General features: G+C 42.3%; 1 protein-coding gene across 1 annotated transcript in view; it reads right to left on the bottom strand.

Annotated features, from left to right (window-relative positions):
- The window catches only part of LOC149150787 (protein phosphatase EYA-like), a 235,340-nt gene extending 211,222 nt beyond the window's left edge, over positions 1-24,118 (bottom strand). Inside the window, exon 1 of the mRNA XM_089442951.1 lies at positions 23,826-24,118. Coding sequence (XP_089299077.1) covers positions 23,826-23,870 — 45 coding nt within the window. The 5' untranslated portion in view covers positions 23,871-24,118. The remainder of the gene's footprint in view (positions 1-23,825) is intronic.
- Positions 24,119-24,910: the final 792 nt, after the last annotated feature.

The raw sequence follows: 24,910 nt of genomic DNA, 5'->3' as shown, positions 1-24,910 counted from the left end.
AGTCTACCCAAACAGAGATATTCCCACAAAAAATGCAATCAAACGAAGTCAAACACTCCTGATCAACATTGGTCAAAGCTGGCTGCAATTCGGTCAACGTAAAAATCAGAAATCATAGTCAAACCTTCGGATGTGCGGAGAAGAATATGTTGCCCTGTAATTTGTACGACACAATCAAATGAGAGAGAAAGATGTGTGAGTGATGAGTGACCAAATGAGGAAAATGAGTCCTCTATATATACACAACGTTGAGGGTGAAGAGACACGTCTGTTGGCCTTCATGAGCCTACATTAGACTTCTGACCGACCTTGACAATTTGTCCATAGAAGAAATAAATTCATAATTCTATTTATACTTGTCAGAATGAGATGATCTTTAGATCAATTCTACACCTCTCAGAAAGAGGAATCCAATAAAAATATCATCTCCATCATATGAGCTATCCAAGGTGGAGTTTGGCCCTAGTTGACAATTTTAACAAAGCAGCTACAGTAGCAAATGATATGGTGGGATTAGAGACAGATCCAAGTGGAGCAAGATTTTCCAGAAGTATCTCCCTCGCTAAGATGGAGTGTTGATTTTTGTAGCTTGGGCAAGTAATTTTGCAGAAGGCTTGTGTCTAGGCATGCAAAAGTCACCCACATTCTCCTTAGAACACTTACTCAAGTGTGAGCAAGTTGCTAATGTAACTTAGCCTAAGTCTAACTTAGGAAAAAGCACATATTAGTATGTTGGCTTATTGAGCTAAAAGAAACTTAGGAAAAGTAAAGTAATTTACTTTAGTGATTTTGTTTTAATCTTAGTCGTTGATCTCAAGTGAGGCGAGATCTAATCTCAGTCGTTAATCACTTTGATATTAGGGTTAGGATTAGGGATTTAGCTCAATGTAAAGTTATAAAATCAAAGTTGAGGCGAGGAGATAGACACACTAAAGCAGCAAAAGATTGAGAGAGCCATCTTAGTTAGTAGTGTGTTGGGTCTGAGGGAGTGCAAAGAGGATGGATATCCAGATCGGGAAAAAAGATTGAGCATCGATCTGGGCAAATTTGCTGGATCAGATCCAGGTTATTTGTATTTTGTATTTTATCAGTTGGGCCATTATCCCAAGATAGGAACCCACGTAAGATTGATTCTTTTTAATGAAAAACTTGTTGGGCAGAAATATTTGTGTCAATATGATTAAGATCAATATATTTGCTTTCATTGAATTTTGTTGTGTTAGGAATCTAGTTGTGTCTTTAATCAGTAAAACAATTTTCTACTAGGAATTAATTAACGGGTGTTAGGTTCTCATAAATCTAACATGAGCTTCTCCAATCCTATCAGTCACCAACATACAATACCAAGATAAGCGGCTCACCATCAACAAGTACATAGTACAAGTTGGAGTCTGCCTCACCCTTGGTGAAGCCTAATCCAAGTAGGTACCCATCAATCCAGAAGTAGCATGTGCAATTTCCCTACTTAAGTCCGTATAAGGCCTTCTTCAATTTGCATACATGGGACTCCCTCCCATGCACCTCAAAGCCTTGAGGCTGCTTAATATACACCTCTTCCTCAATCACCCCATTGAGGAAGGTAGTCTTCACATCCATCTAATGTATCCTCCACTCCATCTCTAAAGCAATAGATATGACTACCCTGATAGATGCATATTTGTCGACAGGTGTAAATGTCTCACCATAGTCCACTCCCTCCTTCTGGGAAAACCCTCTCGCCATGAACCTCACCTTATACTTCTCGACATTGCCATCAGTATGCTTGACCTTATATATCCATCGAGAAGTGACCACTGACTCCCCTTCAGGCCTCAATACTATGTACTAAACATCATTCCTCATGATGGAACTATACTCTTCCACTCCAGACACGCTGATCTATTGCCTCCTCAAAAGTAGAAGGCTCAGACTCACTGATGTTATTCATCAAGGCCAAATAACTAGCAAATATGGTTGGTGGTCTACTCTCCCTAAGGGTCCTGTTGGGAACCTCCACATGCTCCTCTGCATCCCTCAAGGTCGGCTTGGCCTATCTCAACCTTCTCCTAGTAGAGCTCAAAGGAACATCTCGCTCCTCTTGATCTGAATATTATGACCATGTTGTTAGTGTTGTTGGTCCCTCCTCAAATTTCAGAGCCTCTCACTCCCAATCCTCTATCGCTATTGGATTTGTCCCATGTTGTTGATTTTTCCTTGGCAATTCAAAATCAGGTCTATGTCTAAAACATGATCACAAACACACTAAAATGCCACCACACCAAGCACTTTGCATGGCGGAAAATGTACAGCAGTGAATCAATGAAGTACACAATTTTTGCAAACCCAAAACCTGTCATATTACAACTTTAGTATAACAGACGTAGGGCTCCCATACCAAGGATCATGTCCCTTACAATTAGCCCTGATACAAGGAAACTAGGGCTTGATGTCATCAACACATGACCATCAATCTGCCCAAGAACAAGAACAAACTTGACTTACTTGTTGAAGAAGCCCTTACACTAGCCCTTCCAATCCACTTGTCTTGAAAACTTGGCAGGTCCTTTGCCACCTATACACACAGAGATCTTGTTGCTCCAACACCTCTACCACTGTTGTTCACAAGGAACTCTACACCTTCAGATTCTCTTGCATGATTAGATCAACAATCTATCTTCTATCAACCCCCTTGTTGCTCCTAGATGGTTGAACTTAGACCAACAAATCTACCCTCTAACAACAACTCAACTACTCCCAGGTCACTGTACTTAGGGCTTCACAAACTCTGACTCCACACAATGTCTATGTTGCTCCTTAGATCATTGTTCATGGCCTACACAAGCTATCTTCACATAGTAACCAAGTTGCTCCTAGGTCACTGTTCATAGGCTTCAACAAATAACCCTCAACAATAATTAACCACCTCATATCATTGTACTAAGGGCACACAAGCACATTGTCCAAACACCACTTGTTGAACAAACTTCACTCCAATAAACCCAGCAATCATCTACTTTGAAAACCAAGCCACATACCTTTTCAAGGATCTCTGCACAGTCCTGAAAAGTCACGATTCTAGGGTTCTCTTCCTGAGGTAACTCAGCCCTGAAACTTGCTTTTGCAATACCTCAACTTCTTACTTCGGGTACAAACCTTTCTCCTCTGAGTATACTTCACTTCACAACCCATAAACCTTCTACGTGTTACCTTGTTGAGGCTCAACCTTCAATATTGATGCACCACAAGCCTTACAGCCCTACTATCCACCAATTCCAAGGGTTTCAACCCTCCTTATCACACAAAAACACTCGGCCCAATACACAAAAATATACAACAGAATGCATTCCCATAACCATACTAATGAAAACATTCAGCTCCACATAAGTCTCACTCTAGACACAGAGTATACTTGGCCTTCTTACCAAAAATCTAGCACAAAAGAAAACCATACAATACTCCTTTTAGCTGCAGCTTTCTCCTAAGGTTTAGCGTCCTGTCTTGGGCTTGTTTTCTCCTCAGAAGAGTTGCACTTGTAATGTCCAAATGAGCTTAATCCTATCTCCCTTTATAGTGTTCTTGGTGGAGTCCATTAGCTACCAAGGGTCACCACTTTAACCCAAGCCGACCTAAGCCAAACATGCTTAAACACCAATAACTTTAGAGAAAAATTTCTTTCATTTGTTTTAACCCTCTCCATTGTAGCTCTAGGTTCCCCTTAGCCCATCAAGGGTGCCCTTCATGCATCCAATGAATAAACAATCAATTTCCACTTGGGTCTTTCGCCCACAATTTTGGGTACAAAGCCCACTACTTGGGTACATTGCCCACAAACCACATTTTTGTGGGTCAACTCCTCACAAACCCAGTACCCTAGGGGTTGTGGGAGTACCTCCCAAGCTACACATCTCAACACATGCGACCTCCTAAAGGTCCTACACTCCTCAAATCTAACAACTATCTTCCTTTATCTTGGAATGTAGACCCTATAGGCCTTTCAGTGTCATTGTATCCAACAAAACTGCCCATATCTGATTAGGGTTCCAATTTATTCCTCTTCTCTGAAGGAATGTGGACATATATTTGACTACCGAAGAAGCACTAATGACTCACCTCCAATTTCACTCTTATAAAAGCCTCCTCAGAAGTCATGTCCTCCACTTCCCTATGAGGACTCATGTTCTATAGGTACAATATTGTGTTACAAGCCTTCATCCAAAGAACATAGGAAGATCCTAATCGTGGATCATGGCCTTGGTTGCTCCGACTATACTCATGTTCTTCTCTACCCCTCCATTTTGTTGTGGATTGTACGGCATTTTCAGCTCTTTCTTGATCCTTGCTTCCCTGCAAAAATCCTTAAACTCGTTGGAGATATAGTTGCCCCCATTGTCTAATCTCAAGACCTTGATCTTCTTCCCTAGTCTGGTTCTCCACAAGAGCTTTGAACTCTTGAAACCGACCGACAACCTCATCCTTAATCTTCAGGAAGTAAATCCATGTCTTCCTGGAATAGTAATTTATGAATGTCATAAAATAATTGCTTCTCCAGATAGACTCCACTGACATAGGACCACAGATATCGTAATGCACCAAATCTAACACACCTTTGGACCTAGTCTCACTACTAGGAAGCGTTGCCTTGGCCTGCTTGCCAAGAACACATCCCTTACAGACACCATCATGCTTTATACTGAACTCCAAAAAACCAATGAACATCTCCTATAACAGTGGTAGAGCCCCGTAGTGTAGGTGTCCCATTCTCCTATGCCAAATGTCATTATGGTTGTCAATTCTATGTACTAGGGCTTTCACTAATTGTCCTCTTAAACGATACAAATTATTCTCCCTACTTCCTATGACTCGCCTCACGCAAGGATCAACCCCTTTCAGCCTTGTTACCCACCATTTTGTGGGTGATATCCCTGGGAGAAAATTTCTCCAAGATGGTCCTCAGCCAGGAGCCCCTTGCAGCCACCAACTAGCTCGTTGTGCCATTTCTCCACCACCTGAGCCAGCCATGTCGTCCCTCACCCAACCGTCATGATCATATGTTTGAAGGTGGGCCTCCCAAACCTAAAGATATGCCTTGTCATTTCGTAATTGAGTATTGTAGGTTGCTTATCATGGATACTTCTAGGCATGGATTAATGGGGGGATTTGGCGGAAAGAGTGGGCTAGGTTTGTACTCTTGTCCCCCATACCTCTTTTGGATGTTAACCTTGGACCCTAGTCCCGTGGGATCTCTTTTACTGACATTTAGGCTTTAGGGATGGTACTACATGGGAAACCCTGATTTTCGTTGTTTGGTCCCGCTCCTTCATCCACATATATCACCCCCCTTCCACTCATTATAACCCCATTCATCATTTCTCCCGCTTGGGTCCACATAGGGTTATCCTTCCTGCTCCCCTTGCCCACACCTTGGGTCGGGCCTAGAATGCCTCGGAGGTTGATGCAGCTGAAAATAAAAGCAAAAGCATAATTGGCCGCATTCAACAAGAAAATGTACCACAAAATGCAAAAGATGGTCGGGACAAACACATTTAGCACGTGGGCAAAAGCCAATACATGAGCTCTACCCCATTATCATGGCCATCACCCTCGTTCTTGTGAAAATTCCTACACTCGAAGGAACCCTTATTGTAGCAAATTTGAATCTACTTCACCTACTTGATTTTCAAATTACATTCATCAAGTTATTCTTCTGAATACTGAAGCAAATTACTTTTGCAGCCTACACTAATTAAATATTTGATCTCATGAAACAGAAACTAGAGCAAAGAACAAGATACATAAGACACACTTATTTTTGGACACAATAGTCCCCAAAAAACCCCAATGCAGGAAAACCGGTGCAGCAGCTCTGAGGGTTTATTATTATGCAAGAGAAATATTTGAATACAAATCTAGGATGCTCATCTAGTAATCCTTTACAAAGAAAAATATTGGCGGAAAATCTGAGTGAGTTTTACCTCACTTCACCCGGCAGAATTCTGGTTGATCGAGCACAAGACTGGCTAACCCCAGCTATTTATGCGTTGGCTCTGTGTCAACCCTACATTACCTTCTCTGCCCTCTGCGTCAGCTCTCCCAGCTATTCCGACAGTTCTGGATTCTGCGTGACAAACAGTTTTTCTGCATCAACTCTCCCGGCTACTTTGTTGCCTCTACGTCAGCTCTCCCGGCAGTTCCGACAATTCCCAGCAGTTTCGGCTATTTCAACAGTTCTGGATTTTGCGTGACATGCAACTTTTCTACGTCAACTCTTCCAACTACTGCACTGCCTCTCTGCAAGCTCTCTCCGCCTCTCTGTCAGTGTCCTCCGGAAACTCCTTCTGGATTCTCACTGCCCCTCTGCTGCAAGATCTCCCCAATCGATTTTTCTCCTGAAAACTTCTCACCTCAGAAAATCGATTTCCTCAATCTCTTTGTGTGTATTTCCAAATGAACCCCAAGCCTCCATTTTATACTTTTCTTGTTGAGTCTTCAACGGCCGAGATTAAGTCTCTAATCAACGGCTAAGATTAAAACATGACTTGATCCGCCTTCTAGATCATTCTCACCTATATTTTGATTAATACCCATTAATATTTTAATTTCCCTAAGTTTAGACTTAGGAACCCCATTAAAAATATTAATTATTTTAATAAAATACAATCCGGGTGGAATTTCACCAAACAGTTTCTAGGTTCTTTAGAACTCATGTGCCTTAGCCTCTCCACCAATTTTCAAGGCTACAACACTTCTCATGCTACCAAAAACTAATAGTTCCTATAGGCCTTAGATGAGCCTCCTTTATCATTCAGGAACCCATGATTGTCCCAACCCCTGGTGGGCAATGAACCGCCCTACGTTAAAGGGGGTATCCACTGCTATACCTTACACATCATGCTCTTATCCCTTGAGCCCCGAACAGTTAATCAAAGAAAAACCATAAAAGGCAAAATGCATATAAAGAAGGGTGGAAAAATCAAGGTCGGGGCACCTCATGTACCATGATTGCTTCCTCCTATACATTATATACCCAAGTGTAGACTTCTCTTTTACTAGCTACCCTTGTACCCCAGCATGTGGCTCGAGGTTGCCTCTTTCATCCCGTACTCCATTCATATCTTTATCACATGCCACCACCCTTTGAAGTTTGAAGGATGTACCCTGGACATACTATCCCCTTTAAAGGTAGAAACCACCTAATAGGGTACTTGGTTAACTCCATTTGGAGCTTGGAGAGATTAGCACATGCCAAAGCCCACTATGGAAGGGCATGCCATTATGAAGTGTCCACCTATTGTCCACGGTTTTTAAGCTCTTTAACTCAATTTCCTTTGATGACTTGTTGTACTGGAAGGCTAGGGGACGCATTGGATCTTATGCAGGATTGCAGGTGGTCTCCATTTTGGGTATGGTCTCCCTATATGGGGTCTTAACCCTCCAGAGGGCTACATTGGCACATGTAGGGGTGTGTAGAGAGCCATTGGCCTCCACAGTAGTAGACAACACTCCATGGATCCCCAAAGATGTTCAAAGATTGCTCAAAATTCACCTATTGGACGAGGAAGATGCGCCTGGTTCACCATGCCCAGCCGTCCCCATAGTTGTACCATACACTTCCTCTTTACGAGGAAAGTGTTTTCACTAATACCTATTAACTCTCCCTACAACTCGTTGTAGTCCCAAAATCAACCATTGTCATCTACAACAAAGTTTTCAACTAAGTAACCGGATTCGTCCTAAACCCCCCACGAGTCTGAATCCTGCGAATCAGACACGATTCGCTAGGAATTCGAATCCTAGAACGGGACACGACCTATCCATACGAGATCCGTACGAATCCCGTACAGACACATCGTGTCCCAATTCTGGGATTCGAATCCCCTAAAATGCAATCCGCGCACTTAAAATATGCGTTGTTCCTTATGGTTTTCACATTATTTCTCATTCAGTTTAGCATACTTTGAGTTGTGGGCAAGGAGCTAAGGGTTTGGAGCAAGGAGCTAAGGGTGTGGAGCATTCGGCAAAGAGATTCAAGCACCAAGTAAGTGCATTTCAGCTCTATTTTTTTGCATTTCTATTACAACAGTTTGTATATGATTTTTTTTACGAATTTGTGCATGTTTTGTTTTTTTTTTTACAGTATTCATGGCTCAATCAAAGGCAGCAGTTAGGGGGCAAAGGAAGGGGAAGAATGTATCCATTGGAGATGCCCCTCCCCCAATATCATCAGATTTTGTTGCAAGTAATGTTGAGGGAAGAGGACCTAAAGACAACATTGAGAAATATCCCTTGTGGAAATATGTCACAAGAGAGGATGGGACAAGCACCAAGGGGAAGGGAGGAGGCAATGTGCAATGGAGATGCAACTTTTGTCACATTTCTTTCAAAAGCACGTATTTCCGTGTGAAAGGCCATTTGTTGGCTTTACTAGGTTGTGGAAGTGAAGCTTGTAAAGCTGTTCCTTTACAAAAGAGGAAAGAAATGGAAAAGGATTCCACTGTTGGTATGGAAAATGTGGCTGCAAAATCAAGAAAAACCAAGAATAAAGACCCCCTTCAATTTTTTAGGAAAGGCACCACCAAATTTCCATTTGAGAGTTCTATTGGGGGACAAGCAGCAAAAAGAAGAGCAATTACACTTGGTCCAATGGACAAGATTTTTCAAAAAGAGAAACGGGAAGAGCTTGATCTCACCATTGCCTTCTTTTTCTATCAAAACTTCATATCATTTAATGTTGCACGCTCACCTCTATTTATTGAGATGTGTCGAGCTCTAACTCATGGGTCTCCATCATGGTATGTGCCTCCTGGTTCAGAGAAGCTTAGAACCACATTGTTGACGAAAGCAAAAAAAGAGGTGCAAAAAATGCTTGAGCCTATTGTAGCATCATGGCCAACATCTGGGGTTAGCATTGCTTCTGATGGATGGATAGATCCAGCACGACACTCAATCATCAACTTCATGGTGTCTTCCTTGAATGGTCCAGTTTTCTTGAAAGCAGTGGATACACTTGGAGAATACAAGGATGCACAATTTATTGGTGAGTTATTTATTAAAGTTATTGAAGATGTAGGTGTTAATTCTTGTGTGCAAATCATTACAAATAATGCACTTGTTTGCAAGGCTGCTGGCATGATTGTGGAAGCTAAATATCCACAAGTGTTTTGGACACCTTGCATTGTCCATTCATTGAACTTCACACTGAAATCCATTGCTTCTGATGTGCTTTGAATTGGTAACATTATTGAGGATGCACAACATATCCGTAACTTTGTGCAAAATCATACAAATGCCCTCACTATCTACAAGGAGTACACCAATCTATCATTGTTGAAGATTGTTGATACACGGTTTGCCTCTTCATTCATGATGTTGAATAGGCTGAGGGAGGTCAAGACCGCTCTTGGGTCCATGGTTATTTTTGAGTTGTGGTCTTTTTGGAGAAAGACAGATCAAGTAGCCTCTAAAAGAGTGAAGGACACAGTGCTAGATGATGCTTGATGGGAGAGGGTAGATCTAATTATTCAGATCATGGACCCTATAATTTCTTTGCTCTTCAATTTGCAGATACAGACAAACCCATCCTAGGAGAGGTTTATGAGGGATGGGATTCCATGATTGAGTCTGTGAGGAGCATTATTCTACAGAGTGAGTGCCCCGAGTATGAGACATCACCAGAGGCCTTCTGTGATACTATATAGGATATTCTTGTCAGCAAATGGGGCAAGAATTGTACACCTTTACATTGTTTGGCTCACTCATTGAACCCAAAATACTATAGCCATGAGTGGCTGAATGGTGGACCTTCCCACAGATTCCCTCCTCACATGGATGGTGAAATCTCACAGGGGAGGAAAGAGGTGTTCAAGCGGGTTTTTCAGGATAGAGCATTGCTTGATGAGGTGGAGGATGCCTTGCAGAGTTTTCCACTGGCACTGGTCGATTTGCATGATATGATGTGATTAGAGACAGGGGGGCTAAGAAGCCCTATTCTTGGTGGGCAAATCATGGGGCAACAAGCCCTCATCTTTAGCAGTTAGCCATGAGGCTCCTCTCTCAGGTGACTTCATCCTCTTGTTGTGAGAGGAATTGGAGCACATATGGGAGTTTGTACAGTGTGAAGAAGAGCAGGCTTGAGCAATCCACGACAGAGACAATGGTGTATGTGCACACCAACCTTCGTCTTATTTATAGGCAGAGGGAAGAGTGGTTGAGGGGAAAGACAAAGATGTGGGATGTCTTTCCTGATGATATGGGTCTGGACAGCAGTGTTGAGTTAGCATTGGCCAACATGGATCTCAATGATCCAGTGCTAGAGCCTATTAAATTTGATGACGGTGATATTTTTTAGGGGTCATCCTCCACACCAGCAGATGCAGAGGTGACTATGGATACAGGGGAGGAGGAGGATGCATAGGAGAGTAGTGGTGACCATGATGATGAGGACGTTGATGCTGATTCTGATGATGACTCTTATGGATTGATGACTACCTATTGCCTTGATGCTTGTATACTTGTAGTTGTTTTATATTTTCGATTTCTATTTGCCATTGGCATTGCACCAGCACTACCTATGTAACACATTTTGATTTGATGACTTAATGAGAAAACTACAGTTGTCAGTGTCTTTATCTTACTATCTTGTAGTTGTAAGTTGTCTTTCATTTATGAATTATGAATCATGATTTATGTGACCACTGACATGTATTTGAATTTTTTATGTACTATGCATGCTATAGATGAAGATCTATGTTTGAAATCAATGAATTTGTATCATTAATTAGAATTTATGTAAGAAATATCTAATTTTTAATATATATATATAATAAAATAATATATAACGAATCCTACGTGTCCTGTTCCAGGGGGTCAACATGTCCGAATCCGACACTCGAATCCCCGTATCCTACTAATCCTGAATCCCCGTGTCAGGTGACTTAGGTTTTCAACAATGCTATCACAACATCTCAATCATCTAATGAATAGTGACCATTTATGAATATCACAAAATATCTCCCAAATCAATACCAACCTACCAAACTTCATCATGCTCAGAGTCAACATCATGGACTAACATCAATGAAAACTATGTCACAAACACTCTAGGATATCCTACAAAGAAAATCACATCTCCACACAAGGTCAAGTCAATCCCTAAATACAAAGCTCGTATTATAGTAATCAAACTATGAAATTTCATCATCAACCTATCAATGTGAGAATCTATCTCCTACACCCCAAATCCTATGGCAATTGAACCAACCTAAATTAGGTCAACTCTCTCATCTAAAGAGAATCCAAAAGTAAGAGTGTTCCCAAGGGAAATTCCCTCTATATGAGAGAATCCAAAATTCCTCCTAGCTCCATACTCCATGATACTCCCATCAACTACAACTCTGGAACCAATCTCAACATCCTACATCAAGGCATCACACCCCTCCAATGAACAACTAGAAGTCTCATGGATGGAGGAAACAAATGCTACATGACTAGCATATCTCCTATGAGGTACAGTCACCCTCATAATGGCCCAGGTGCTCTTATATGTTCTTAAGCCTCTGTATCAGCAATCTCCACATTCTCCTCAATCACTAAAGGAGAACTCTACACATTGAGAGATCTCACATCCTCCTCTATATTAGATACAATTAGAGTGTATAAGCCTGAAACTGAACATGGCTCAATCATATCTTGCCATTTATGTGCCCTGAGAACTAAAAGGCCCTACCAGCCTCTTGCTAGAATGTATGAGTGCCACTAGATCATTAGTAGTTTGTAAAGACCACCCTCTCTCACTCCTCTAGCCTAATTCCTCATAATGGATAGACTACAATCACTAATGGTGCATTTTTGTCCCTCAAATGTAACCCTCCAATGTATCTCTATCATGCAAGAAACTGAAAGGATGTTTTTCCTCGAACCTAGAACAAATGAAATATCACTCAACTCATGAACATCACTTGAAGGCATTTGGAATGAAATGGAGCCAACTCTACATCCTCAACATGACTAGACTCAAGATGGGATTCCAACTTGAACCCCTGCCCCTAAAAGTACCTATCCAACAACAATGTTCTCTAGTTATGACAGGGGGTCCATGTCCATCCAAGATAGATCTTCATTGTAAAATCTTGCTCTAGAAATCTCCACAACCCATTCTAACGAGGGATCAATATCATCCAATACTATGATGTTTGATTTAGATGTCTTGTTCAACCATTAATTGTGTCTCAATGTAAGGTTGTACTAAACACAAATCATATCATTCAACAGTTTTTGGTGTGTATATGCTCAAAAACACTCCAATTCCATTCACCTAAAAGCACTACATGTTTGGCTCAATATTTGAATTGCAAACTTTTTCAAATCAAGGCATTGCCCACCAAACCACCCCCACCAATAAGTTGCAATAAGAGTTGAAAGTAGAGAAGCTTTAGCAACTGAGTTTGAAACTTTGACTCAACTTTTGCAATGAATAAATATATTTTGAAAACTTTGAAATTACTTACCTGATGGATCCTTCAATATGCTTCATAGAGCCATAAACATCACAAAGGTATTAATACTCTCATTGAAATGCAAGAGCTTACCATGTATCCCATCTTGTAGCTTGGGATCAGGGACCATGTGCTTAATGCATTTGTGCAATCCTCCTTTCACCTCTCCATATGCTTCAAAATATGTTGTATAATGGTACCTTTAGAAGACAAAGAGGCTTCATCAATTGACTTTGAAACTTTATCTAAACTTGTGCAATGAATAACTTAAAAACTGAAATTACTTCCGTTGGGTTCAAGTAATAGCCAGCTACATGTAAAGGTTGATGGAGTTGTTTGTTCCATTTATCATGCATGATTTTCCATAGAGAAAGACATTTTTCTCTTTTATCACAATATGTTGCCTTTATTGCCTCTTTGGCCTGATTCATGGCCTCGTAAATAAAACCCATGGCAGGTTTATCACCATCCACCATTTGCAAGACTCTCACAAGAGGCTCACTAATTGTATTATCTCTTCTTCCTTTTTCCAAAAAGTTATTACAAAAACTTTGTTGACTATCTTTCCCTTCAATGTTTTTGCTCCACTAAGATGCATTCCACTCATTAGAAGAGAATGTCTTTCAAAAGTTGGCTCTTTGTTAAAGCATGGATTGCAACGTAAGAAAGTTCATTGCAAATCATGTAATAGCTGACCAAACAAGCTCTTTTCCCTTCAATCAGCTCTTTCAATCAGTCCAAGAAACTCAGCTCAAATTTTCCAAATTGTTCAAATGAATTGTATGAACAAAATGGAGGTTGGGAAGTTGATGGGAACCTCTTTAAATGGCATTAAGGCGGCCAAGGGTTAGGTTTATTGTTTTACCTTTTTATTTTATTGATTTAAAAATATAAAACAAAAGAAAAAGGACTTTAAGTGGTCCCATCACCAGTTGTATGCTTCCAATGGAACCAACCAGTTTTGGCATTTATGGCCAGTTTGATAAAGAACCAGTCCAGTTCTGATAACATTGATAACTACAGCATGATTTCCCATCTCTCAATTATCTTGATGGCTGTTGTAGCTACGGCTTTATCGTTCGTTAATTCTTTGCCTACGGCCTCTACGCTGGCATAAATCGATACCTATGTTTCAACTTTAATCTATTTGTTCTATACCACATTTTTTCCCAAGGCGTTTTCTTAGCAAACGAACTGACCATTCATTAGGGTGATGAATGGAGTCTATCAGCACTACCTTACACTTTCACCCATAGCCATTGTTTGACTGCTTTACATGGCCCATCCAATGCATCTGTGATAACTACAGGTGTGTGTGTATTCAATGGGTAATTACCTACAGCCATGCATTGGCGTGTCTAAGTAATTTGCTTGGATATATATATATATATATATATATATATATATATATATATATATATATATATATATATATATATATATATATATATATATATATATATATATATATATCCATTAATTGATGAGCATTGGCTATGGTAACCAATGAGAAGTAAACATTTCTGGAAAAATTGTGTTAGGAATGACAACCAATGTTATTAGAACCAAACTATTGATCAAACCAGTCGACCCCCCAAATTGGCAACTGGTCAGAATTGAACTGGAACTGGTAAAAAAAAGGGACCAAAAAACCAATCAACCAAAAACACAAATATTCAAATTTTAAAGAAAAACATATATGTTCATGTGCATCCATATGAATCCAAACCATTTATACACAAATAAACAAAAGTTCTCATTTACATAGCGTGTAAGGGTGCACATAACCAAAATTGCACTCAGTGCAATCCATCTCTGAACCAAAAATACATCAACAAACATGCCCTAGATGGCCTCTAGCATCCAAAAAAATCATGCTACAATAAATACTTACATATCATCAAAATCATTGCTATATTAGAATCTTTGTCATCAATATCACCCTCTAGGCAATAAAATAAGATACCAAAAGCTTAGCATGTCAAGTCACGATTTTGTTTGAATGATGGGTACATTTTTAGTAGGGTCATGATAGAAGAGTTCAGCAATCAATGCCACTAACATCAAGGTACATAGAGTGCTTGATGCTCTTGATTAAATGCTAATTAAATACCCTGATACATGGCATGATCCAATGGACACATTGCAATCCCCTCAATCCTAAAATCCTGAAAATCTATTAAGTTTGTTGGGTTTTGAGTGGGATCTGAAATTCTAATTTTTGCATATGAAATCCAATGAGGTCAGAACCACTCTCAAACATCCTGAGTCACTTAATGGTAATGTTAAAATTTTTACTTTAAAAATTTAACATTACCATTAATTGCATAGCATAGTAGGGCAACCTAGTCAAACACTAGGCTTCCCCAGTCATAAATTATTGCCTTAAAAAAAACAATTGCATGCAAAAAGTCCTTGGTAGTGTTGTACAAATCAGCTGATTTGGTACCGAACGGTCTAGTTCAGTTAAAAAAGGTTGGTTCGGTACCGAACCAGCCTTTTCTGGTCCATGACCCCATTTCGGTCTAGTTTTTCCTTGAAAACGGTCAGACCAGCCAATTCAATCCAGTTCGGTCTGGTTCTGATAACATTGATGGCAACACAATTAGCAAAGGAAACTTGAAAAGCCCACCTTAAAAACAAAGTAATTACAAAGCTTTTAGTGAACAAATAAATTGCAGAGAACAAGAAGCTTGCACTCAGTTTATGGTCAAAATTGACAGTGAATTCAATTTTGCAGAGACATTGAATTATATTTCCATAAAGTGTCCATATTGATGAGACGAACAAGTTATAGGCCTACCATGTACATATGAATAGGTCATTGAAAAACTAAAAGGCCCATGTACTGTTTGGTCAAATTCAATGTTATAATATTAATATTATACATGAAAATTTATATTAATAATGTTTTATGCATTTTAATATTAAGTCTTTATTCGTACTGTATTGATGATCAGGGATCTCTTTTATTTTTTTATATATTTATTTTTTAATATATATTATTGCAGTTTCCAGATTGCCATTTCCTGTAAAATTGGGCAAAGCTTCTAGTGAATTTTGTAATGTTCCTAAGTAGGAATACAAGTGATATACAAGCATACAATCAGTTCAGCAAACAGAAAAACGAAATAGACACTAAGCACCCATGGAAATGCTAAAAATAAGGAATTGCTGAGCCATTTTATTACTTTTCCAAGAGCAAAATACAATAGAAAATAGAATGGTGCACCTAGGCTTGTCTCAATGGACAAGCATGACCAAACCCAAGTGAGCAATAGTTGAACTGAAGGCTGCTACAACTGTTGCACCAAACTACACTGCGCTGTCGGGAAAACTACTCTTTTTGCTGACTTCGAATGGTTGGAATCATTGTTTCTTGTGCTCAAAAAATTATGAGATTCGAGCTCCTGACTCCTTGGTCTAAACCCAGAAAAACCCACGAAGGAAGTTGGCTGGTTCAGACTTCTGAAATTCGACCCCCAAGGAGCCCAACTTCAGCTGCAGCTGCAAAACTCGACCTGCTGGATTCTGACTGTAAAACCTCCTAGAAAGTGTCCAAAGTGCTGGGTTGATCCCTCCTACAAATCTCCTGACTTCCCAGATGATTTTTTGGGTTGTAGCTCTTGCCCTCAAAACCCACGAAATTGTTGGACTGGCCCTCTGCGCCATCTCCCAGACCTAGAATTCAAACTGTTGGGTTGTTAGCTTCTTTGGCTCCAAAAGTCTCACTGAATGCTGGCCTAATGTTGTCCTTCAGATTCATTGGCTCCTCCGGCAAGTGGCTGGTCCACTGTGGCTCAATCTCTCTTTGCGTGTTCTCCCTGTGGTCAAGAAATACGCATTCCCTGCGTGTAGCTGAGTGGTTGTGTTGTAGGAACTCCCCGGATCTCCTGTAAATGCTAGTGGAACTGCCTTCCTAGAGCAGGCACTCAAAGTCCCCCGAAGGTAAGGTTGAATCTCCCGCTTGAGAGATTCGTGGCTAAACAGCCAGTTGATTCGGCTCAGCAGCTGAGCAAATAGTCAAGTAAATTCTATTTGCAAGGTGAATGAATGTGATCCAAATGAGAGCCTCTTCCTCCTTTTGTCTTCGTGGACCTTTCTTGATTCATGTGGACCCCTCCATTTAGCATTTCGAATTCCCTCCAAGCCATTCGAATGGCCTAGTTCGAAGTCCCACGTGGGTGGCCCCACCTTCCACTAGCAAACAAATTAAACCGAAGTTTCTCCTGAGTCCCTAAGTCGAAACTGTTGGGCCCCTTTCCTTAGCCAAAAATTTGCAAAAATGTGTAGAGATAACCTGTTACAAATGTTTGAGAAGGGACATGATAGTCCTCCCCTCCCAAATGTTGCTTGCCCTCAAGCAACCTCAGAGCTGGGTGCTCCGAAATGTGCTCACCCTCCTAGGTGGCATCCTCATCCGGAAAGTTCTTCCATCGTACCAAGAACTCCCTAATGATCCTGCTCCTTAGCTTCCTCTTCCTACTATCCAAGATGGTCTCAAGATCCAAAACCAAGTGGCCCTCATCATCCAGTGGGGGTAACTCTACTGCTGTTGTCACCCGTTGCCCCAGCACCTTTTTAAGGCACGAGACAAGAAATACATTGTGAATCTTGCTCCCCAGAGGTAGCTCCAGCTCGTAGGCCACCTCCCCAACTCGTCTGATCACTCAGTATGGCCCATAGAAGCAGGGTTGTAGCTTCTCGGCCCCCTTCTGCTTCAAAGTGGACTACCTGTATGGTTGTAGCCAGAGGTACAGCAAGTCCCCCTCCTCGAAATGCCTTCTATCTGGTGCCAATCTGCGTACACCTTCTGTTGGTTTTGTGATGTCACCAAGTTATCCTTGAGAGCCTTGAGGATGTCTTGGCTCTCTTGGACCCAATCTTTTGCCTTTTGGGGCCTGGCTGTCTCCAAAAATAACATTAGCAAAAGATAATGCATCATATCCATACAAGGCATGGAAAGGAGTCATACCAATGGACATGTGGTGGGTGGTGTTGTAGCAGTACTCGCCCAGATGCAGCCACTGGATCCAAGCCTTCTATTGTCATGTCACGTAGTTCCTCAAATACCCCTCCAGCCACTAATTAACTCGCTCTGTCTGGCCATCTGTCTAGGGGTGGTAGCTTGTGCTAGGAGTGAACTCGGTACCGACTAATCTGAAAAGCTCTTGCCAAAAAGCTCCCATGTACCTGTTATCCCTGTCACTCACAATGTTCTTAGGAAGCCATTGTAACCAGAAGACCTCCCTGAAGAACAGCTTTGCAACCTGTGCAGCCGATGGTGGGGATGGTGAAAAAGTGGGCATATTTGGTCAATTGGTCGATCACTACATAAATGCAGTCCTTGCCCTGCACTGTGGGGAGCCCTGTGATGAAATCCATAGATATGCTTTCCCATTTCCCCTCAGGGATGGGAAGCGGTTGTAGCAATCCTGCAGGGTGAATCAACTCCCCCTTGTTTCGTTGACATGCCTCACACTCCTGTACGTGCTTCAGCACATCCCCCTTGGGGCCCTTCCACGTGAATCTCTTCCTAATTGCCATATATGTCTTTCGGAACCCCTGGTACCCAGACAATGGCGAGTCATGTGCTGCCTGGAGCACTCTCTCCCTCAACTACGAGTTGGGCACCAGAAAAATGCGCCCCTTGTAATAGATGACCTCATCCATCACTCGGTAGCGCTCATCTACATGGGTACCCTCCAAGATCTCGCATGCCCTCCTGTCCTTGGAGTACTCCACTAGTAGCTGAGCCTTCCAATCATGGCAGATCCTCATGAGTGACAGACCAGCAGGTCTCCGTGATAAAGCATAGGCCACCACATTGTGCTTTCCCCGCACATACTCTATATCGAAGTCATAGGCCTGCACCTTGCTGACCCATCTCTGTTGCCTGTCATTGAGGCCCTGCTGCCCCATGAAGTGACGAACACTGTTGTGATCAGTCTTCACCCGAAACCTGTTGCCCACCAAGTACTGTCGAAATTTGGCCAATGCATGCATGATGGCCAGCATCTCTTTGTCATATATGGAATATGACCGCTCATGTGGTAGGAGCTTTCGACTCTCGAAAGCAATGGGATGCCCATCCTATGATAGAACTGCTCCAACTCCCTCCCCGAATGCATCACACTCCACGATGAAGTGTTGGGAAAAATCGGGAAGTGCTAAGACCGGGCAACTGCTCATCACCTCCTTGAGGCGATCAAAGGCAACCTATGCTCCATTAGTCCATAAGAAAGCCCCTCTCTTGGTCAGATCTGTCAAGGGTGTTGCCAGCTGTGAAAACCCCTTGACAAACTTCTTGTAGTAGGTGCAAATACCCAAGAAACCCCTCAGCTCTGTCACATCTCGGGGCATTGGCCAGTCACGGATAGCCCGTATCTTCTCCTCATGGACCTTCACTCCATCAGCACCGATGATATGCCCTAAGTAGAGCATCTCTGTCAAGACAAACTCACACTTGGATAGTTTGACATAAAATTGCTGCTCCTCCAGAATACGTAGCACCTCCTCCAAGTGTTGGAGATGCTCCTCCCACGTCTGGCTGTAAATCAAAATATTATTGAAGAAAACTAGCACAAACCTCCTCAGCTGTCTCCAAAAAACATGGTTCATGCACGACTGGAAGGTAGCCAGAGCGTTGGTCAACCCAAATGGCATGACCAGGAACCCAAAGTGCCCATAATGGCACCGGAAAGTTGTCTTGGGGATGTCTTGATCCCTCACCCTAATCTGGTGGTACCCCGAACACAAATCGATCTTAGAGAAGTACTTGGCTCCTTTAAGCTCATCCATAAACTCATCTATGCGGGGGATGGGGTACCTGTTCTTCAATGTCTTTCGGTTGAGGGCCCGGTAGTCAATGCACATGCATAAGGTCCCATCCTTCTTCTTCACCAGTACTACTGAAGAAGCGAAGGGACTGGAACTTGGCCTGATATGGCCCAATGCCAACAACTCCTAAATGGCCCTCTCAATCTCATCCTTATAGGCCTTAGGATGTCTATAAGGGGTAGTGATCACCACCTGCACACATGGTTCCAACTCAATAGTGTGCTCGAATCCCCTGTCTAGCGACTACCCTGGTGGAATATCCCCAAACACCACTGCATATATGTCCAGCAAGGCTTGTATGTCTGGTGGTGGTGGTTGGACCTGTCCCCCAACCTTCGAAATCCTAAGTGCCACTGCCCATGCGATGTCCCCATGTCGCAGATCTGCCTCCATCCTGTGGGTTGAGGCTGTCTAGGGTGGATAGGAATGCATGCCCCTAAAAACTACTGACTTGCCATCCGGCCCAGTAAACTCCATCTCTAGTTTCTTCCAGTTAGTAGTGACTCACCCAAGGGAGTACAGTCACTGGACACCCATCACCACGTTGGTGTCTAGCACATCGACCACAAAGAATTGATCCGTCATCGAGTAGTTTCCCATAACTACTGTCAAAGTAGGAATATACCGAGTGCACAGCATAGTATGGTCACTCGGTACTAGGACTGAAAAGCCCTCAAACTCAGTAGTGGTGAGGCCCCTCCTCTGAACCAACTGGGCATCTATGAAGTTGTGGATAGCCCCACTGTCAACTAGGACTGACACCCGTTGTCCCTGTATGGTGCCTCTAATCCTCAATGTCAAGAATTTGGGGACCCTGCATAAAGAAGCAAGGACTCCCCTGGATGGGGCAAAGGATGCCCCTCCCTGTGGAGGTGGTGGTGGTCATCCCCTATCTGCCAGACTCTCACCATCTCCCACATCACACTCCTGCTCCAACTTGTCCTCCTGGTCACTATCTAAAAAGACCTCAATATAGTGTGCTTTGCCAACAGTGCACCGATAGCCTGGTGCCCAGGGCTCCCTGCAAGTGAAGCACAACTTCCTCCTCCTAAGGTCCTTCTGTGTCTCATCATCGAGCTGCCCCCACCCCTAGGTGGTTCTCTGAGGTGGAGATCTAGTGTCATGCCCCTTTTGTGGAAAAGGGGCTCGTGCACGGAAAGGCGCTCTAGGTCTTGGGGATGACCCCCTGTAGATCTCTAGTGCACAAAACTGCCTCCTGCAGCGTGGATGGTCTGAGTGACTTCACCAGTCCACGCAGGGGCTCAAGTAAACCCTCAATGAAAGTGTATACCCTCCGAGCCTCTGATAGATCCGGAACCATCACTGACACTCGCAAAAACTCTGAAATATACTGCTCTAGGTTGCATGTCTGGCGCAGTTGGGTCAGCGCCCTGAAATGGGCCTCCGAATCTCTTTGGTCAAAACGTTCCACCACCCTCCTGGAGAAATCCTCATAAGAAGCCACATTGGCATGCCCTAGGGTGGCCAAGCCATGAAACCACCAGTCATGGGCTTCCCCCTCCATGTGCAGCGTGGCCATCTTGATGGCTTCCTGTTCTGTCATCCGGTTGAGCTGGAAGTAGGTGTCCATCTTCTCAACCCAAGCCTTAGCAGTGCACTTGGCAGTGCCATCAAATGTACAGAAGTACATGCTCCCTATGGTCCTCTGCAGCTCATAGCTCTGTGTGCCCTGTCCTCCATAGCCCTTGCTCTTCTCATTCTGCTTGAGCTTATAGAAATCTTTGAAAGAGAGTGCTTCCCTGAAGTCTGCATCCATAGATTGCCACTCTCTGAAATGATCTCAGATCTGTGTGGGGCCTTCCCCCCTTGTTGGTTCGATCTATGCCACCCGTACGAAAGAGGGTAGCGTGGCTCGAGTTAGCCCACTAGCTGATGGGTGTTGTGTTGCTGGTGAGGGGTGATCAAATGGCTAGGAGCCTCCAAAAGTTTCCCCAAATATAAACCCTCTAGGAGTGGTTCTCTCTCTGTTTTGCATCTTTATCTCCTCCAGCATCTCTTTTTGGCCCTTGGCTAAGTCACTCAAAGCCTTCAGGAGGTTGATGAAAGCCATCTCTTCCCTGCTTTTGGGTTCCATCATGTCCTCCTCTTCTACCACTGCTTTCCCCCTATCCTCTGTGTCTAGAGTAATCTCCAACTCCCTTTCTCTGCTCCGGTATCTCTGCCTTCTGTATGTAATGTTCTGCTAGTCCCCTTCTCTCATAGGAGAAAAACCCTACAGTTGAGCCAAGACCTAGGCTCTGATACCACTGTAATGTTTCTAAGTAGGAATACAAGTGATATACAAGAATAAAATCAGTTCAACAAACAGAAAAACGAAATAGACACTAAGCACCCATGGAAATGCTAGAAATAAGGAACTATTGAGACATTTTATTACTTTTACAAGAGCAAAATACAATAGAAAATAGAATGGTGCACCTGGGCTTGTCTCAATGGACAAGCATGACCAAACCCAGGCGAGCAATAGTTGAACCGATGGTTGTTACAACTGCTGCACCAAATTGCATTGCGCTTCCCAAAAAACTACTCTTTCTGTTGACTTTGAATGGTTGGAATCACTGCTTCTCGTGCTCAGAAAATTATGAGATTCGAGCACCTGACTCCTTGGTCTAAACCCATAAAAACCCATGAAGGAATTTGGCTGGTTCAAAGTTCTGAAATTCAACCCCCAAGGAGCCCAACTTCAACTGCAACTGCAAAACTTGGCCTGTCAGATTCTAACTTGTAAAACCTCCTGGAAAGTGTCCAAAGTGGGGGCTAATCCCTCCTACAAATCTCTTGACTTCTCGAATGGGTGCTATAGCTTTTGCCCTCAAGACCCACGAAATTGTTGGACTAGCCCTCTGCGCTGTCTCCCAGGCCTGAAATTTGAACTGTTGGGTTGTTGGCTTCTTTGGCTCCAAAACTCTCACTAAATGTTGGCTTAGCCTAATGTTGTCCTTCAGATTCCTTGGCTCCTTCGGCAAGTGGCTGGTCCACTGTGGCTCAATCTCCTCTCTGCGTGTTCTCCCTGTGGTCCAAAAATACGCATTCCCTGCGTGTCGCTGAGTGGTGGTGCTGTAGAAACTCCCCGGATCTCCTGTAAATGCTGGTGGAACTGCCTTCCTAGGGCGGGTACTCGAAGTCCCCTAAAGGTAAGGTTGAATCTCCCGCTTGAGAGATTCGTGGCTAAAGAGCCAGTGGACTCAGCTAAGCAGTTGAGCAAACAATCAAGTAAATTTGATTGGCAAGGTGAATGAATGATCCAAATGAACGCCTCCTCCTCCTTTTGTCTTCATGGGCATTCCTTGCCTCATGTGGGCCCCTCCATTCATTGTTTCGAATTCCCTCTAAGCCATTCGAATGGCCTAGTTCAAATTCCCAATTGAGTGGTCCCGACCTTCCACTAGCAAACAAATTAAACCGAAGTTTCTCCTAAGTCCCTAAGTCGAAACTGCTGGGCCGCTTTTCTTAGCCAAAAATGTGTAGAGATAACCTGTTACAAATGTGTTTGAGAAGGGACATGACAAATTTGAACACCCATACTCACACATTTCAAACATTCCCTCTTTCCAAAGAATTGTCCAACATAGGTGAAATTCCATTTTGTAAGAAGAAAGTAGTGAATTTGAATTTTGAACACCCATACTTACACATTTCAAACATTCCCTCTTTCCAAAGAATTGACCAACATAGGTGAAATTCCATTTTGTAAGAAGAAAGTACTTAGAGGTGACGCAATGGTGTGTCAGGCCACCCACCAAGGTTCTATTTGCCTGGAGACATGAAGAAATGGTTGGGCAAGGTGGTTTTGACAGAACAGTCGCCTCGTTATGCCTGCTCAGCGGAAAAAGGTGTCTGTTATTAATGGTTTGGCCTTCAAAAGCCATCTCGCCCCTGAAAACGAACCCGAGACAATTTTCATCCTTATGGATTCGAAGGAAGCACTTGCAAAAAGATAATAAAATATAAAAAAAAAAATCATTCGAAACCTGCTTGTCCAGTTTTTATATCCCGAGTGGATTCAGATCATGCTACTCTGAAATACAGAAACCAGTCCTACAAAATGCTTTATCTTCATAAACTATAAAAGAATAATGTGAAACATAATCAATTCATTTAATGATTATATTCTTATCACTTCGCATAAAATATCTAGGCGACAGCCATATATAAAAACAAATTCGGCAAGTTTGCTTGCAAAACACAGAGTAAGCAGCTTACAAGCACATCAGGTAGTTCAAATCTTTCTGCAATTTCTTAAACATGAACAAAAGCACTAGACGATCACAGCAAAAGGGGCCTGCTATTGCAATTTCTACCATCGAACGAAGCAAACAGATGCCCCGATTACAAGCCTAAATGGAATAAGTTGTTTAAAAAATAAATTACTTGTCTCTTGAAAATTAATTGGCTACAACAAAAGGGTCTCGAATACAAATGCGATCTGTGAACCATGAAGTTCTTACTGCATTTGTCCAGCAAATCAAAATCTAAACGCAATCTTCTTCTTACCTCGGGATCTGAGGCTATCGTGGAATTGTCGTGCGCTCTATCCATGACTGAAAAAGATCCTAGGTTCGAATCACGAGGGCGAGACAGTCTCTGTTTTGCTTCTACTTATGCTCCGAATTTCAGTGTTCCGGACTCTTGAGTAATTGAGGATTTTTTATTTTTTCATTGATTGACTTGGCTAAATCCGGAGCTCTCTTATCTTTGACCATTATTTGACTAATCTTCTTGACTCTCTGACATCGGCGACTCGTGAGAGGATAAAAGACCGTAGGCTCCAAATTTGGTTTTCGGCTTCTCAGTGTTTTAAGGTGAGGGTTTTCAAATATTACACGCGGTGCAAGCGATAAGCTCACACGTATTTTGTAATGGAAAAGGAAGCTATTGGTTGGAAATATATTTTGTAATGGAAAATAAAGTATTTGATTAGAAGGGAATCAAGCACGTAGAATGAGGTTTATAATTTTATTTAATTATTAATAGTTATTAATAGTTTTAGAAGCGATATCGGGGTCAAGCAAGGTTGCCCATTGTCTCCTACCTTTTCTGGTTTATATATCGACAAGCTTGAGGAGTGGTTAAATTCTCAAGGGGGTGATGGTATTTATTTGTGCAAGTTTGTTATAAGGCTTCTTTTGTATGCAGATGACCTTATTCTGATTGCTAAATCGGCGCTTGGTTTGCAAGAGCACTTACTATCCCTTGAGCATTTTTGTAGAAGTGTGGGGATGCAAGTCAATATCAGCAAAACGAAAGTAGTGGTCTTCTCTAAGAAAAGAAAACATAACCAGCATAAGTTCTACTTTGAAGGCAACATTCTAGAAGAAGTTGCGGAATACAAATAACAAAAATCTAAGCTAGAATGGTTGTAAAAAGAAAAGAACTTTGGGGGGTTGGAAAGCATTTTATGCTTTTCAAAATAGGTGTGGAGAGGCAGAGTTATGGGACTGGAAGACCACTCAAACTCTTTTTGGGCTTCTAGTGATTCCAGTAATTCTATATGGTTGTGAACTGTGGGCTAGCAGTACTTCCGACATGCAGTCGAGACAAATTGAGAAAATTCAGAAGCGTTTGATTACAAACAAATT

This window comes from Pinus tabuliformis, chromosome 9 (assembly GCF_031772625.1).
Source record: "Pinus tabuliformis cultivar Carrire ecotype Pingquan chromosome 9, CPIR1, whole genome shotgun sequence".
In the NCBI taxonomy this organism is placed as follows: domain Eukaryota; kingdom Viridiplantae; phylum Streptophyta; class Pinopsida; order Pinales; family Pinaceae; genus Pinus; species Pinus tabuliformis.
This window is presented reverse-complemented; position numbering and strand designations above follow the sequence as displayed.